At 35.4% G+C, this 14780-nt stretch overlaps 1 protein-coding gene across 11 annotated transcripts in view; it reads right to left on the bottom strand.

Moving 5' to 3' along the window:
- CEP170 (centrosomal protein 170) overlaps positions 1-14780 on the bottom strand; it is a 105491-nt gene that overhangs the window by 87424 nt on the left and 3287 nt on the right. For all 11 annotated transcript variants that reach the window (XM_023518543.1, XM_023518544.1, XM_023518545.1 and 8 more), the window contains exons 2-3: positions 13087-13176; positions 5546-5624 (exon numbers count right to left, since the gene is read on the bottom strand). In XM_023518543.1, the coding sequence (XP_023374311.1) occupies positions 5546-5624; positions 13087-13176 (169 nt within the window). The remainder of the gene's footprint in view (positions 1-5545; positions 5625-13086; positions 13177-14780) is intronic.

Raw genomic sequence — 14780 nt, 5'->3', positions numbered from 1 at the left:
ATATTAGTGACTAAAATATCTGACACACAGGGCCAGGAATAATACCTGCTCCCAACAGCCAGGCTGGAAAACTTCACGATTCATGAGTCACTCACTAGGTAGAGCCAAAGTCAGCAAACTCTCCGTGAAGAACCAGACAGTAAATCTTGTAAGGCCATATAATCTCTGTTGCAACTAATCAACTCTGCTGCAGTAGAGCAAAAGCAGCCATAGAAATAGAAAAATGAGTGGACGTGGTGGTGTTCTAATAAAACAGGCTAAGGGTCAGTTTTGATCCATGGGTTTGCTGACCCTTACAGTACACAGAAAGGTCTTGCCTCGGTAGTGGAGAATGATTAGCTCAGAATAACTGTAGAAACTTACTACATCTTAAATGAAAGACCCAAAGTGATAAAACTGTTTCTAAATAATTCAAGTTCTAGAACAAAGCTCAAAAATATTTATAGAGATACAAAACTATGTGTACAACACAAGGTAAAATTCACAATCTCTGTCATCTAACACAAGATTATGTAGGCAAAAATTAATCAAAATCAACCCAGAACACAAATGTTATATTCCATATTTCAGAAAGCTGGAAAATATGAGAAACAAAACCCAAATTGAACTTCTAGATATGAAAACTGCACTGTGTGAGACGAAACATACACTGGATGGATGAACAACAGATTAGACGCTGCCCAAGAAAAGATGAGTAAATGTAGAAGCAGAACCATGACAACAATTTCAATCAAAACACAGGGGGAACAGATAATTTTTTAAAAAATAAACAGCTTCTAGCAGCCTAATATACATTTAAGTCGAGACCTTAAAAGATATGTGGAGGACAGAAACAAATACTTGAAGAAATAATGGATAACATTTTTTCTAAACTTTACTAAAACTATAAACCCACAGATCCTACTCAATAGATCCCAAGAACAAAAAACATGAGGAAAACTACACTAAGGTCTACCATATCAAAGGGCTCAGAAGCAAGGATAAGGAAAAACCATGTGAGAATATAACGGAGCAAAATCTTTACTCAGAAGAAAGAGGACAGTCAACGAAGAATTCTATACCCAGCAATAATTTTCAGTAACTAAAGTGAAATAATTTTCCAGATGTATGTAAAAGATGAAAGAATTCACCAGCAAAGCCATGCTACCAAAAATATTGAAGGAAGCCCTTCAGGCAGCAACAAAAAGACACCAGAAGAAAATATGGATCTATACAACGGAATGAAGAGAACTGGAAATGGTAGCTTCATGGGTGAGACAGTGGGCAAGTACAGGGGGTATTAATAAAAAAATATAATCTTTTTTATTATTTAAACCTAAGAGACAACTGACTTTTTACTAACAATGTAGTGTGGGGTTTACGATATATATAAAAATAAAACATAACATCATACTACAAAGGTCAGTACATACTACAAAGGTATATTGCCATGACATTCTTATAAATGAAGTGACATACTGTCACTTGAAGATACAATTTGAAATTAAAGACTCCTAAAGCAACCACTAAAATATAATTAAAAAGTGTGTTATAGGTAAAAGGCCAACAAAAGAGATAAAAGGAAATCATATTCAAATAATCCAAAAAAGATTAGAAAAGGAGAAGAAGACAGAATGGCCAAATAAAACACAAATGTCAAGATTTAAACCTAACAACATAAATTATCATATTAAATATAAATGCTCTAAATCACCAAATCAGGGCAGATTTTATTATATTGGATAAAAAAGTAAGAACTATATTCTGCCTACTTTAAATGTAAAGACACAAATGGGTTAAAAGTAAAAGAACAGGAATAGATGAAAGAAAGCTGGAGCAACTATGTTAATATCAAGACAAACCAGATGTGAGAGCAAAGAATACTACCAGAGATAGAGCAGGTCATTTTATATGACAAAGAGAATGAATGTATCAAGAGGATGCAGTACCCTAAATGTTTATATACTTAGTAGCAGAGCTTCAGATTACATGTGTAGCAAAAACTTCTTCAGTGACTAAGAGGGAAACCTACAATGATAGCCTGAGATTTCACTAACTCTCCATAACTGAAAGAACAAGACAACAAATCAATAAAATGTGGAAAGCCTGACCAACACTACTAAACTGATATTTATTGAACATTCCAGCATAATTCAGCAGAAGTCACTTTCATGAGATGATTTTTCCCATTTTCTCCACAAAATCTGCTCTATCCACAGAATTCTGTCAATTAATAATGACCTCATTTTTCATACTGCATAGGCCAAAATGTTAAGATTCATCCATGACTCTTCTCTTTCACTCTATATCCAATTTAATCAGAAGATTTTATGGGCTCCATTCTCAAAATACACAAAGAATCCTATCATTTCTCCCTACCTCCACTTAAACCACCCTGGTCCAAACCTCCTCTACTGCTCACTTGTACTACTGTAATAGCTTCAACTGGTCTTCCTCTTCATATCCCTGCCAACCTCCACCCTTAGCCTTCTTTGAACAAGTGTGGCTCCTAAGTCATATTGTGGTCAAAACCTCCAATGCCTCCAATTTCACTCCGAATAAAAGTCAATAGAATGGCCTACTAGGGCTGATACAGTCTGGCTCCCAGTACACCCATGTTTTTGCTACAACACTGCTTTTTAAATGCCATTCCTCAAACATGCCAGTTGTGTTCCCACTTTTACTCCTTTGCGCTTTATTTTTCCATCTCCTTAAAAAGCAAAGTCTCCAGATGGCCAGCTCCTTCAATTTCTCCTCATCCTTGCTCCAGTGCAGGCTTCTCGGTGAGTCGTCATGAATACCCTTTCTGAAGTTGTAACACCCTACTCCCCAACACTGGCTCCTTACATTCCCCTTTCACACTTTTTTACTATAGAATTCATCACCCTTTAATACCTCTCTTGGTATGTGTGCTGTCGGCTCCCTCCAATCCTGTTAAGTGTAAGCTCCAAGTGGACATGATCATGGTCTGTTTTATTCACTACTGTATCCTCAAACAACTAAGACTATGCCTGTAGACATTAAATAATTGTGAAATGCATAAAACTAGGCTTTCCTTATTTGCCACATTTTTGAACACCTGAAGATTTATCAGCTGTTTTAAGGTTTAGCTTGATTACTGTAACACTTTATGAATTTACAGCCATTTTTAAAAGTTAGATATTTCACTATGTGCTTTTCCAAATCACTTAATTTCTCTAGTTAGAAAGAGATTTTAGTAGACAAATTGTTGTCTAGTTTGTTTTTAATTCATGTTAAAATGTTCCTTCTATTATTGTAGAATTTTAAGTTTTTTTGGTCTTGTTTTGATTTTGAGACAGAATCTCACTCTGTTGCTCCAGGCTAGAGTGAGATTCTAGCCCAACTCTAGTTCACAGCAACCTCAAACTACTGGGTTTAAGCAATCCTCCTGCTTTAGCCTTCTGAATAGCTGGGACTGCAGGTGCCACAATGCCTACCTGGTTAATTTTTTTTTTTTTTCTATTTTTAGTAGAGATGAGGTCTCCCTCTTGTTCAGGCTGGTCTTCAACTTTGGAGCTCAAGCAATGCTTCCCCCTTGGCCTCCCAGAGGCCTCCTTCACCTAGCCCGCTCTGGAATTTTAGTTAGAATAGCTTTTCACTCCAAGGTATAGCAGTTTGTAAATTGGCCATTAAGATTAATTCTAATACATATAAAACACAATAATTTCTTCAATACATAAATACAAAACAAGTAAATATATAATGTTTTTAAAATTTATACCATACAATAAAATTTCTCCTACTAGACAGATGCTACTTTAAAATAGTAACATGAACTAAGCATGTGGAAAGTAGTTCCAGCTCAACGCTGATTATACAACCTCGAGAAGGTACTTTGGCACAAAATATTTATCCTGGCAATTTTAAACAAAGGCTGGTATATAAAGGAGAAGTATGAGTTTGTTATTAAGAAATTAGTGTATAATACGTAAATTGATTTAAAATGCAAATTTAACTTCATGGAGTTTTATTAAAACTAGAAGTTTCTAGTATTTGCTCAAGTTTAAAAACAGTTGATGTCAAATGGATTAAAAGATATACTTAATTCAAAATATACTTGTATTTGTTTTTTTGTTTTTTTTTTTTTTTGGAGACAGTGCCTCAAGCTGTTGCCCTGGGTAGAGTGCCGTGGCATCACAACTCACAGCAACCGCCAACTTCTAGGCTCAAGAGAGTCTCTTGACTACCCCTCCCAACTAGCTGGGACCACAGGTGCCCACCACAACGCCTGGCTATTTATTGGTTGCAGCCATCATTGTTGTTTGGTGGGCCCAGGCTGGATCCAAACCCGCCAGCTCAGGTGTATGTGGCTGGCGCCTTAGCCGCTTGAGCCACAGGCGCCAAGCCTGTATTTGTTTTTTGACAAAATATAAACTGGTGGAAAATGACCCCTTCATCAAGGCTTTAATGCTAACTCTTAATTGTTTTTATGTGAGACATATTTTTAAAATATTTAAAATGCCCAACAAATTAAGTATTAATATTTAATGGTTTGACTTTTTGTATACTGACTTTTTGAATATTCCTTTGTATGGTCCTTTGGCTCAAGTGTATTATAAGATATGTCACCAACTTTTTTATTTATAATTTTTCATACAATTTTAAGAAACAATCTTATTTAGTACATTTACTTTGAGCATCAACTCAACTTAGGTAAGATTATAATTTTTCTGTTAGAGTGACAAAGTCCATCCACATTGCCAATATGTTTAATACATTCTTTATTACCAAAGCCCAGATAAATTTAGGAATTTAAAAAACTAAAACTCAAGAAAATCTTCAACATAATACAGAATCTCTGTGTTTTGAATAAATAAGCATTTTCTATAAAATTTTTTCCCTTGTGTAAAGAAAAATGTTTTTATTCTTCATCTTCTTTCTCTTCACCAGTCATTCCTTATGCTACCCTATGTAGTACGCCTGTAATACAGTCATGTCCCTATTCAGCTATTAGACTCCTATTTTCAAACAAAAGAATTTAAAATACATATTAAATATACAATGTGCCTTATGGGAGAGGGCTAGTGTTAGAAGACAAAGGACACTTAAAAGTTTGAATTACACAGGCAATATAGATGTAATGTATAAAAACATGAAGGGACGGGATAAAGGAAAAGGTAGGTTTAAATTCTCACATTCCTCCCAGGAGGTTGATTTGTACATTATGATCTACTTGAAAACAATACCTGGGCTGGACTAAAATTAAATAATCCCCTGTCCCCTGCCCAGCTATAGTCTTTTGATACCCAGATTACATATCCAAAGCACTGCAGGAAGACTAATGATGAAACTATATAAATAGAGAAAGAAAGATGGAAAAAAAGCTGAGTCCATCAACCTCTCCAGGATTATTAGTAACAGGCAAAATAACTAAGAAAAAATTATTGTTTTTTAATATGTATTTTAGTATGGAAAGACACCCAATGAACTGAGATTTTTAGCATATCTGCATCAGGAATTCTTATGTCTCAAGAAATGTTAATTTACACCATAATAAATATTTTTGAATAAATTTAATCAATGCACAAAATCATGTTAAGGATATCATATCCAAATCTCAGCTTATCTTCAAGTTTCAAGGTGATATAAGTCTGTTCTGGAATCCTTACGTCATTCACAAAAGTCTAAAAAAAAAAGGTGTCATGTTATAGATGAAGTATTAATTTTTACATTTCAGACAAGCAAATTCTCAAATCTAATACCTAAAAGTATACATTGTATGGTAGTTGACAGTTTGCTGGTAACACACGAAGAACCTGGTGTTGCCCAGATGAATTTAGGCATTCACTATATAGTTCCTAAAGGTGCTTCCAGGAAAGCTCCTCAGGTAAAGCTGGCAATTGTAGGGAGTAAAACAGTAAACTCTTAATATACTATGAGGGTTCAATGGACCCAATTTTTGCTTCTTTGAAAAATTCTATTTGCGAGGATTGGTATTTTATTAATCTTATTCTGAAAATTATTCCAAAGAACAAAAACAGAAAAAGATTTATTCTTACTGTTTTTTGTCATATGGGTTCTTCGGATCCTTTCATGAAACTGAGATACACTATGGGATCTTAGTGATTTTACTTTCCTTCTATGTTGAAATTTTACTTCAACATCCTAGTAACTACTTCAATTCTTATCAGATTTTTTTTTTCTTTGAAGAGACAGGGTCTTACTCTGTTGCCCAGGCTGGAGTACAGCAGTATGACCACAGCTCACTGGAACCTGAGACTACTGAGTCCAAGTAATCCTCCTGAGTAGCTAGGACGATAGACATGTGCCACCACACATGGCTGACTTTTAAATGTCTTTGTAGAGGTGAAGGTCTCACTATGTCGCTCAGATGGGTCTCAAATTCCTGTGCTCAAGCTATCCTTCTGCCTCAGCCTCCCAAAGTGCTGGGATTATAAGCAAGAGCCACTGTGCCAGCCAATTATTTCTAATAATATTGAAAATGACTAAACTATTAAGACAAGAGAATAACCAAAATACTTAGAACAGTGCTATCCAACAGAAATATATTGCACCCGTAAATCAAGCTACACATATGAATTTTCTAATCGGCACACAAAAAAGGTAACAAAAAGAGGTGAGATTAGTTTTAATAATATATTTATAATTTAGCTCAATATATCCAAAATAGTAAAATTTCAATACATTATAAATATAAAAACTAAGAAGATACTTTACAACCTTTTCTTAGTACTACATTTTTGAAATTTAGACATCACCTTTCAAGTGCTCAGTACACACATGGCTAGTGGCTATTGTTAGGGAAAAGCACAGAACTAAAAGGATGATGCAATAGTGAAATCACCATTATTTTACCATTCTGCAATTCTCTTATTGCAATGTCCAAAATACTGCATTATCTTTCCAAGAAAATATAAAAGACATCTGGAGACACTGTCTTTATACATACTGGGTTTTGTAGCTATTAGAGCAGAGTTGAATGTTTTTGTGTGCAGTATTATAATAGCTCTGACAGTCATGCCAGAAAAAGAATTCCAAAATTGCTTTGAAGGATGGACTAGGTGCTGGCATTGGTGCACAGCTTCTCAAGGGGAGTACTTTGAAGATAACCATAGTGATATACAGCAATGAGGTATGTAGTACTCTTTCCAGGATAAGTTCATGAACTTAATTGTCAGACTTTGTATGTTCCATGTATATTAAAAAATAAAAAGGGTTGGCTCGGCACCTGTGGCTCAAGTGGCTAAGGCGCCAGCCACGTACACCCAATGTGGCAGGTTTGAATCCAGCCCGGGCCCGCCAAACAACAATGACGGCTGCAACCAAAAAATAGCTGGGCGTTGTGGTGGGCGCCTGTGGTCCCAGCTACTTGGGAGGCTGAGGCAGGAGACTTGCTTGAGCCCAGGAGTTGGAGGTTGCTGTGAGCTGAAATGCCATGGCACTCTACCCAGGGGACAGCTTGAGGCTCCTGTCTCAAAAAAATAAAAAAATAAAAAGGGTCCACAGGACCCAGATGGTAAATGGTAACAACTATTTTTCCTGGCATTCTGGGAGTTAAAGACCTACAGGAGTATCCAACCTGCAGCCTGCCAGAGGCTGCATGATAATTATTTAAGGATTGCTTTGTATCTGCAGTACCTGGTATCACAAAAAGTCTGCACAGACTTTTTTTTTGCTCTTCAGCTTTCATCAGTGTTTGCATATGTAATGAGTGGCCCAAGGCAACTATTAATTCTTCCAATTTGTGGCAGAGAAGAAAAATAGTTGGACACCCCTAGCTGGATTTACAGAACACAGAACAAATGTTATGTTTAATTGCCGGGATGCAGACATCATATAAATAACCAACAAGTTTTTCTTTGATAAATTGAAATTTAAAAAATTACTGTACTCTGTCCTTTTTAATTCCATTTTTTCCATCTCCTATTTTATTGGATTTGAGATGGCCAGAACAGCACGTTTGGGAAGACATCCTTCACAACAAAGAAGTTTAGAAGGAACTTGAATGATGTACAGTAAAATACATAAGGGGATTAGTTATTACCCTCTCAAATTTTTATGCACAACTAGCTCTTTGTAACTTGTTATAAAATGCCAATTTCTAAATCTACAAAAGAAATTAGGAAAGTTGACATTTTAATTCTAAGCACAAATATATGGAGACGACTGTGAGTAATCCTAAATGATAAGCTCGCAACACACTTTACAGAAAGGTTGAAATAATAGTATTTAAAAAAATTAAGGCCTCTGGGATTTATAAACTCTAATTTCAGGCTAATTCCCAAAGTGAATATTTCAGAGTATTTTAATAAAACTTACATCTTTACTAAAGTATTCTAAATATATAGTCAGGCATCAGCTTAACGACAGAACTTCTGACAAATATGTTGGTAGCCAATTTCTTCATTGTACAAACATCACAGAAATTACGGGATTTACACAAACCTAGAGGGGACAGCATACTATACACTAAGCTCGTTTTTTAAGGCTAAGCTAGTTTTTATAGCTTATTGCTCCTAGTCTACAAATCTGTACACAATGTGACTGTACTGAAAGCTACAGACAATTCTAACAAATCACTAAAGGTAGGAACTTTTTAGTTCCACCATAATCTTATGAGACCACTAATGTATATGCAGTCCATCATTTATCAAAATGTCATTATGGGGCTGGCTATAATTACAAAACAAAAAAGCAGAGGAAAATGATGGAAGAGTGCAAAAGAATAAAAGGAAATATTAAACTCACTGATTTCTGGTATAAGATAAACAGGTACACTGTGTAAGAGAAATGCTACAGTTATGAGCCAATTTTATTTAAAACTGTCTCTAATAACCTAAAATATTGTATTTTCTCAAAAGGCCTAACAAGACCTATAAAATCCATTTAAAGTTTAAGGCTGCTTTACTCTTAAATATAAGTGCCTGGTTTGTGTTTAGCATAAGTACTAGGCACGTTCAGAGATCAGGAAACAATTTTAACACACAGCTATATATGACAGAAATATTCCCTAAGGTCTAAAAAGGCTTAGGAAATATGAACCAGACAAAAGTTTCAGCTCACAAAAATGCAAGTAAAAACATCTAGGAGAAAATTAGTCTCCTAAAGGTCTAAAATTACAAAAGGAATACAGAAAGTTTCAAAGAGCAATGGGAAAAAAATTTCCGTAGATCAAATATGAAATATTCTAATAAATGAGATATGATAAGAAAAATAAGCTTTGTTTCTATGTTAGCGTCATTTGACCACACCTCTACATGATAGGGCAGATAAATAAAATGAGGCACAGAATAAAGTAACAAATTCTCAGACTAAAAACCACTAAGCCCTAGAAGCAAACCAAACTAAATAAATATCTACTTTATTTACATACAACTGGCTCAGCGCCTGTGGCACAAGTGGCTAAGGCACCAGCTACATACACCTAAGGTGGCGGGTTCGAATCCAGCCCAGCCAGCCAAACAACAATGACAGCTGCAACCAAAAAAATGGCCAGGCATTGTGGTGGGCGTCTGTAGTCCCAGCTACTTGGGAGGCTGAGGCAGGAGACTCACTTGAGCCCAGGAGTTGGGGGTTGCTGTGAGCTGTGATGCCATAGCACTCTACCCAAGGGAACAGCTTGAGGCTCTGTCTCAAAAAAAAAAAAAAAAATTTACATACAACTAAGTTACATAATTGATGGTATAGTATCATATAGCCAGGTCTACTGAGGATCTGGGAAACTGAACAGAGTGGCTAGGAGCACCACCACCTCAATCGCTTTGCCAGCTACAAACACCTCCTCTTCTTCCTCAACCCTTCCTTTGATAGCTTTAGTAAGGACCACTCTCCACCCTACGCCACACAGGTCTGATGCTGGCAGGAACTCCAATGTAACGAAGGGGGACACAGTGGGGACTAGGATATGGATTGCTGAGGGGGAGGTCTAGTAACAGAAGGCAGGGTTGGAATGGGATGGGGTGGTACTGCAGAGGCCACAGTGGCTATCACAGGGACAAGTGTTCAGTGGAAGAAGGAGGCAGGAGAAACTGAAGACAAACTAGGGTTTCGACAGAAAGATAATCTTTAAGGGGATTGCAGTTAACGGCCCACTGAAACATCAGCAACAGAACCAGTTCCGCTTCCTCAGACAGAGCAAACTCATTTCTGGTGGCAATTACATAAATTGTAAATCTTGGTCCCTTCAGAGTGTATTTTGGGGAAGGGTGAAAGGGAGTAAGAGAGGAAGTGATCATTTGTAAGTTGAACTTAGTTGGTACATGATTTTTTAAAAAAAATATACAGTATTTTCTTTGAAAAGAATAGAGGCTATTACTGGGGGCTAAACTTGTCTTAACTATTGTTCCTACAGTTATTGAATGTTTACTGTGCACCGTCCCAAGTGTTTAAAATTATCAACGGATTTCTATTTTCACAACAACCTCTGATGTAAGTAAAACTCATTATTTCATCTTTTAAACACTGAGGAAACAAAGAAATCCAGTAACTTATCCAAACTTATATCATTAGTAAGAATTTAAGCTGGGCTCAGAAGATACTATACTGTATCTTCCCACCTCTGAAATTACTACTTTTAACCTGATGCTCAAATAACTAGAATAATATGAATATTATCAGTAAATAGGCTGTGAAAAATATTCTATAAATTCTCTTTTAAATAAAATGTATGATAGTTGGTAGTTTGTAGACCTTTGGTATTATTTGACTACCAAAGTCCTTTGTATGGGCACGTTTCTTAGGTTGTTATTTTGGGCAACAGCACATTTACCATTTGTCTAACTCTTTACAGCTTTATAGTCGGCACACACTCACATGTACTGACACATTCAATGCCCATAAACAATACTACAGAGCAAGAGTTATTTCACTATTTTATAACTGAAGATTTTGCATTTCATCTTTATATTTATAAACTTCAACTCATTCTATTTTCACATACGACAGGATATGATATACACATATATGAGAAAACTGAATTTCAGAGAGAGTAAGTGATTTATTCTAGGTTACAATGCTGGTGAATTACAGATCTGAGATTCAAATCCAGGTCCCAGTTTAGAGTTCAAATTGCAGATGTTACTCTCTATGCGTTATTATCTTTCATAAGATCGAGTATAATCAACTTATGAAAAAAGGCTAACCCAGAGAAATACAGCTCATATTTCATCTGTTTTTTATAAAAATAATTTTCAAATGGAATCACAATCTTTTAAAAGACTAAAACACTGATGTAATTCTCACAATTATTTTCCAAGATACTATGGTAAAGGCACAGAAGAAAAGCATTGTCATCAAGATGAAAATATTTAGGGGAGGGGGTAGAAGGGAGAGGAGAAAGGAAGGAGAGGGGATTGGTAAGCTCTCACCTAATGTGCACAATTTAATGGTATACAGCACAGCATTTGGGTGAAGGGCTCAACTACAACTTGAACTTTACCTTGGAAATGCAATGTAACCTAATCATTTGTGCCCTTATATTAACATTGTTAAAATATTTCACACATAAAAATAGACGAAATTTTTTCTCTATAAAATCCTTCAAAAAAAGAAAAAGCTAATACAATTTTCTACTCAAAAAAAATTTATTGGGTTCATGCATTGTGCAGAGCCCTGTGCTAGGCGCCATGGTCACAGAAGCGGAAGGTACATGAATCCATTCAAGAGCTCATAATTCAGCAAAACAACAGAGCTGTCAAAGTAGATTTAATAACAGTCTGATAAAGCAGCCAAAAGCTTATTGCTGTGGAGAAAGAAGAGTAATTCTAGTAAATAGGTGCTGTGAATCAAAATGCTACCTTGCCTCATGTTAAGAACGGTGTTTACTTGCCCGGCTCCTTTATTTCAATCCTTTCAACATGTTAACACAAGCTAGTTAATATTCCTAAATATAAGGAAGGATCTTGTCTCTGATCCCCTTAGGAAGGAGTGGGATTTGAGTTTTACTTTTAAATACAAGCAAAACATTTGTAAATGGCAAAGGGATGGGAAGAACTATGAGACTGAAGAAAACCTAACAAATTATTTGGAGGAGAAAGTGTATTAGGAGGACTCCTGTTCTGGAGGTACGGCAAAAGAAAAAGTGATAAGAGCGAGAATCTGTAAAAGTGGGTGGTGCCAACTGCTAGGACTTGCAGTGTAAACAAAGAATATAGACTTAATTTTCCATGTGCGATGGGGAAAAATAAAAGCTTTAATACAACCAACAGAAAAACAAAAAAGAATCTCAAAGAAGAAATATGAAAGTTCTTCAGTAATAGGCCAACTCAGAATTGGCAAAAAAATAAAACGAATGGTTTTACCACAATTTACCAAATTTCTGTCTGCTTTCCCATTAACGTTTAATGTATCTTCTGAAAAGCAGTAGCAGTTTGAAGCAGTTAGGATACATTTTTAGTTTCTGTTTAATCCACCTTAAGAATTTTAACGGGACTGATAGGAAGAATACTGTATTTGCTAGTGTTAACAAGGCCAAAGAAAATGAAGAAATTGCAATAATACAGCTCATGCATTACTTCTCTTATAGTCTATGTCTACTTATATTCTGCGGAATACAGAAAGACTAAATGAAGAGATAAAATATTCATTGCAGTAACATAAAAGTATCTTCAAAGTAGGCGTTCAAAGAAGCAATAACGAACACTAGGGTTTAGACATGCATATATTTGTCAAGGTAAAGGTTAGGTTTCACTTTTTTTTATCCTGGGGAAGGTCATACACTATGTGGCACCAAACGACCTGCCCATTTTTATTTTCTTAAATTAACCTACACTTCTCTGTCTCCAAAAATGAATTTTTGCTGTTTTCCCTCAAATAAATTCCAGCCATATAATGAAATCAAGCTTAGGTCTCAACTCCTTAAAGAAGTCTTCTTTAACTATTATAGACAATAATCATCAAGCACTTTTCAATTCCTATAAGTTTATTTTGTTTATACAATTTCTTGGGAGCATGAGTTAGTTTCATATTCTATTGTATGGTTTGCTAAGTGCTATGTACCTAGTAAGCATTTAAAAGTAAAATATAAACTAAAGAGAAAAATATATAAATACAAAATGTAATCTGATTTCTCTTCTTATAATATTAAACAAATATTCAAATAAAATATAAAATAAACCCTTAACTTACCCCATTCAGGCTGCCCAAATCTTTCACCAAATGCTCATCTGTAGAGGCATCATAATTGATTACAGCATGTTGCTTATCCACACTACGAGACTGAAAGCAATTTTTTAGGTTAACAAATATAAAAAAAAACCAGAAAAAATGGCAATCAAAAGATTTTTGGCTAGATATCTAATACATATTAATAGGATAACAGATAAGTATTGGCAAATATACAAGTAAAATTGGATTAGATGAGATTTTAATTGTGCTACACTATAACACAACTTTGGCATCACCCAAAGAGGAAAGTAGCCAAATCTTTAAGATTTTCTTTTCTGCTAAATTCACATGTTCTACTTTTGAGTAAAATTTTATCAGCTGACTTTGCTGAGTGTATCAAATTATAACAATTTTATATAATTTGGAAATACGCAGAAATCATGTGAATTATAATTCATAATGTTTTATGAATCTTAGTGTAAACAAATTTACCTAGAGGTTTTCTTCTTTTACTACTAAAAACAATAGCATAAATTGTGTAGAGTCCAAGGATTTAGAGAAAATGGGACACAATGTGCTATGCTTCTGAACGAAATTATCCTCACTTAAAATATGGGTTCTAAAACTGGAATTCATGGACAGCTCTAAGGGAGACAGGTTAAAAAAAGAAATTATAATGGCAAAGTATGGTTTTTGAAAACTGCTTTTAAGTCTCTTTCAAAGTACATACACATTCTCTACAGAGCTTAGTGAGTTGTTTGCAGATGGAAGCATCTGAAAGATGAACTATAAGCTTGTGACAATTGTTCTTGAAAATATCACTATAATCACAAGAAGAAATGGTCTGAGAACCAATGATTCTAAACTTGCTAAGCATTTATTACAGGGTTACTGGCAAAGGGAGTAATTCTCATGACACAATGCCTGATAAGAACTTGGCAAGGCAATACTGCTCTGCTCAAGTATCCAAGTCTTACTAACTAAGGTTAAAATATATGAAGTCTTTAATAAAACACACAAGACTCTCCAACATTTGGCTATTTCTAGAAAGCTCCCAGGTCCAAATCTCTCAAAATGTTTGTCTTCATATCCTATATACAAACTACAAGAAACTTATTAATTACCTAAATTAAACACTGAATAGCATGCTATCTTCAGTACCACATCCTCAACTACATTCCACCCACCCTTGTAGAACTCCATTCACCTCAAGTGGTTTTCTCTATGAAGTCTTCAGATTTCTGAGCCCTGCAATTTCCTGAAGGTAGAACTGATCCATCTCGTTTTTACAACCATGTACTCCACCCAAACTCCCATCACTGCTCCATGTCATGCCACTTATACCTACATGTGTATGTCCTCTTCTACCACCCACTAGGCCCTTAAGGATAGACACCTTATCTGTATATATGAGTTCTGACAATTAAGTTCACAAACTTGCCACCATGCACTTAAGCTGGCAGCAATTACAAACACCTTGGTAAGGTTTCGTAATCTTGGTATATCAGTGTCTCACAGCTGTGTTTGTGTCGACATGTGGGGGCAACTTGCTGGGTAGTGTTCATTATTGTTGTTGTGTTGTGTCTGTGTGCAGCTCCAAGAATGTTGGAGCTTGAATTACAGCAACAAACAAACATTAAATTTCTCAACCAAGAGTGGAGGTGAAATCAGGGACATACTAGTATAAGTTTATTTGGATAATACCATAAAAGAAA

This window comes from Otolemur garnettii, unplaced genomic scaffold (assembly GCF_000181295.1).
Source record: "Otolemur garnettii isolate 467f Iridium unplaced genomic scaffold, OtoGar3 scaffold00141, whole genome shotgun sequence".
Taxonomy (NCBI): domain Eukaryota; kingdom Metazoa; phylum Chordata; class Mammalia; order Primates; family Galagidae; genus Otolemur; species Otolemur garnettii.
The sequence above is the reverse complement of the archived record's forward strand: the minus strand, read 5'-3'. Positions and strand labels throughout refer to the sequence as shown.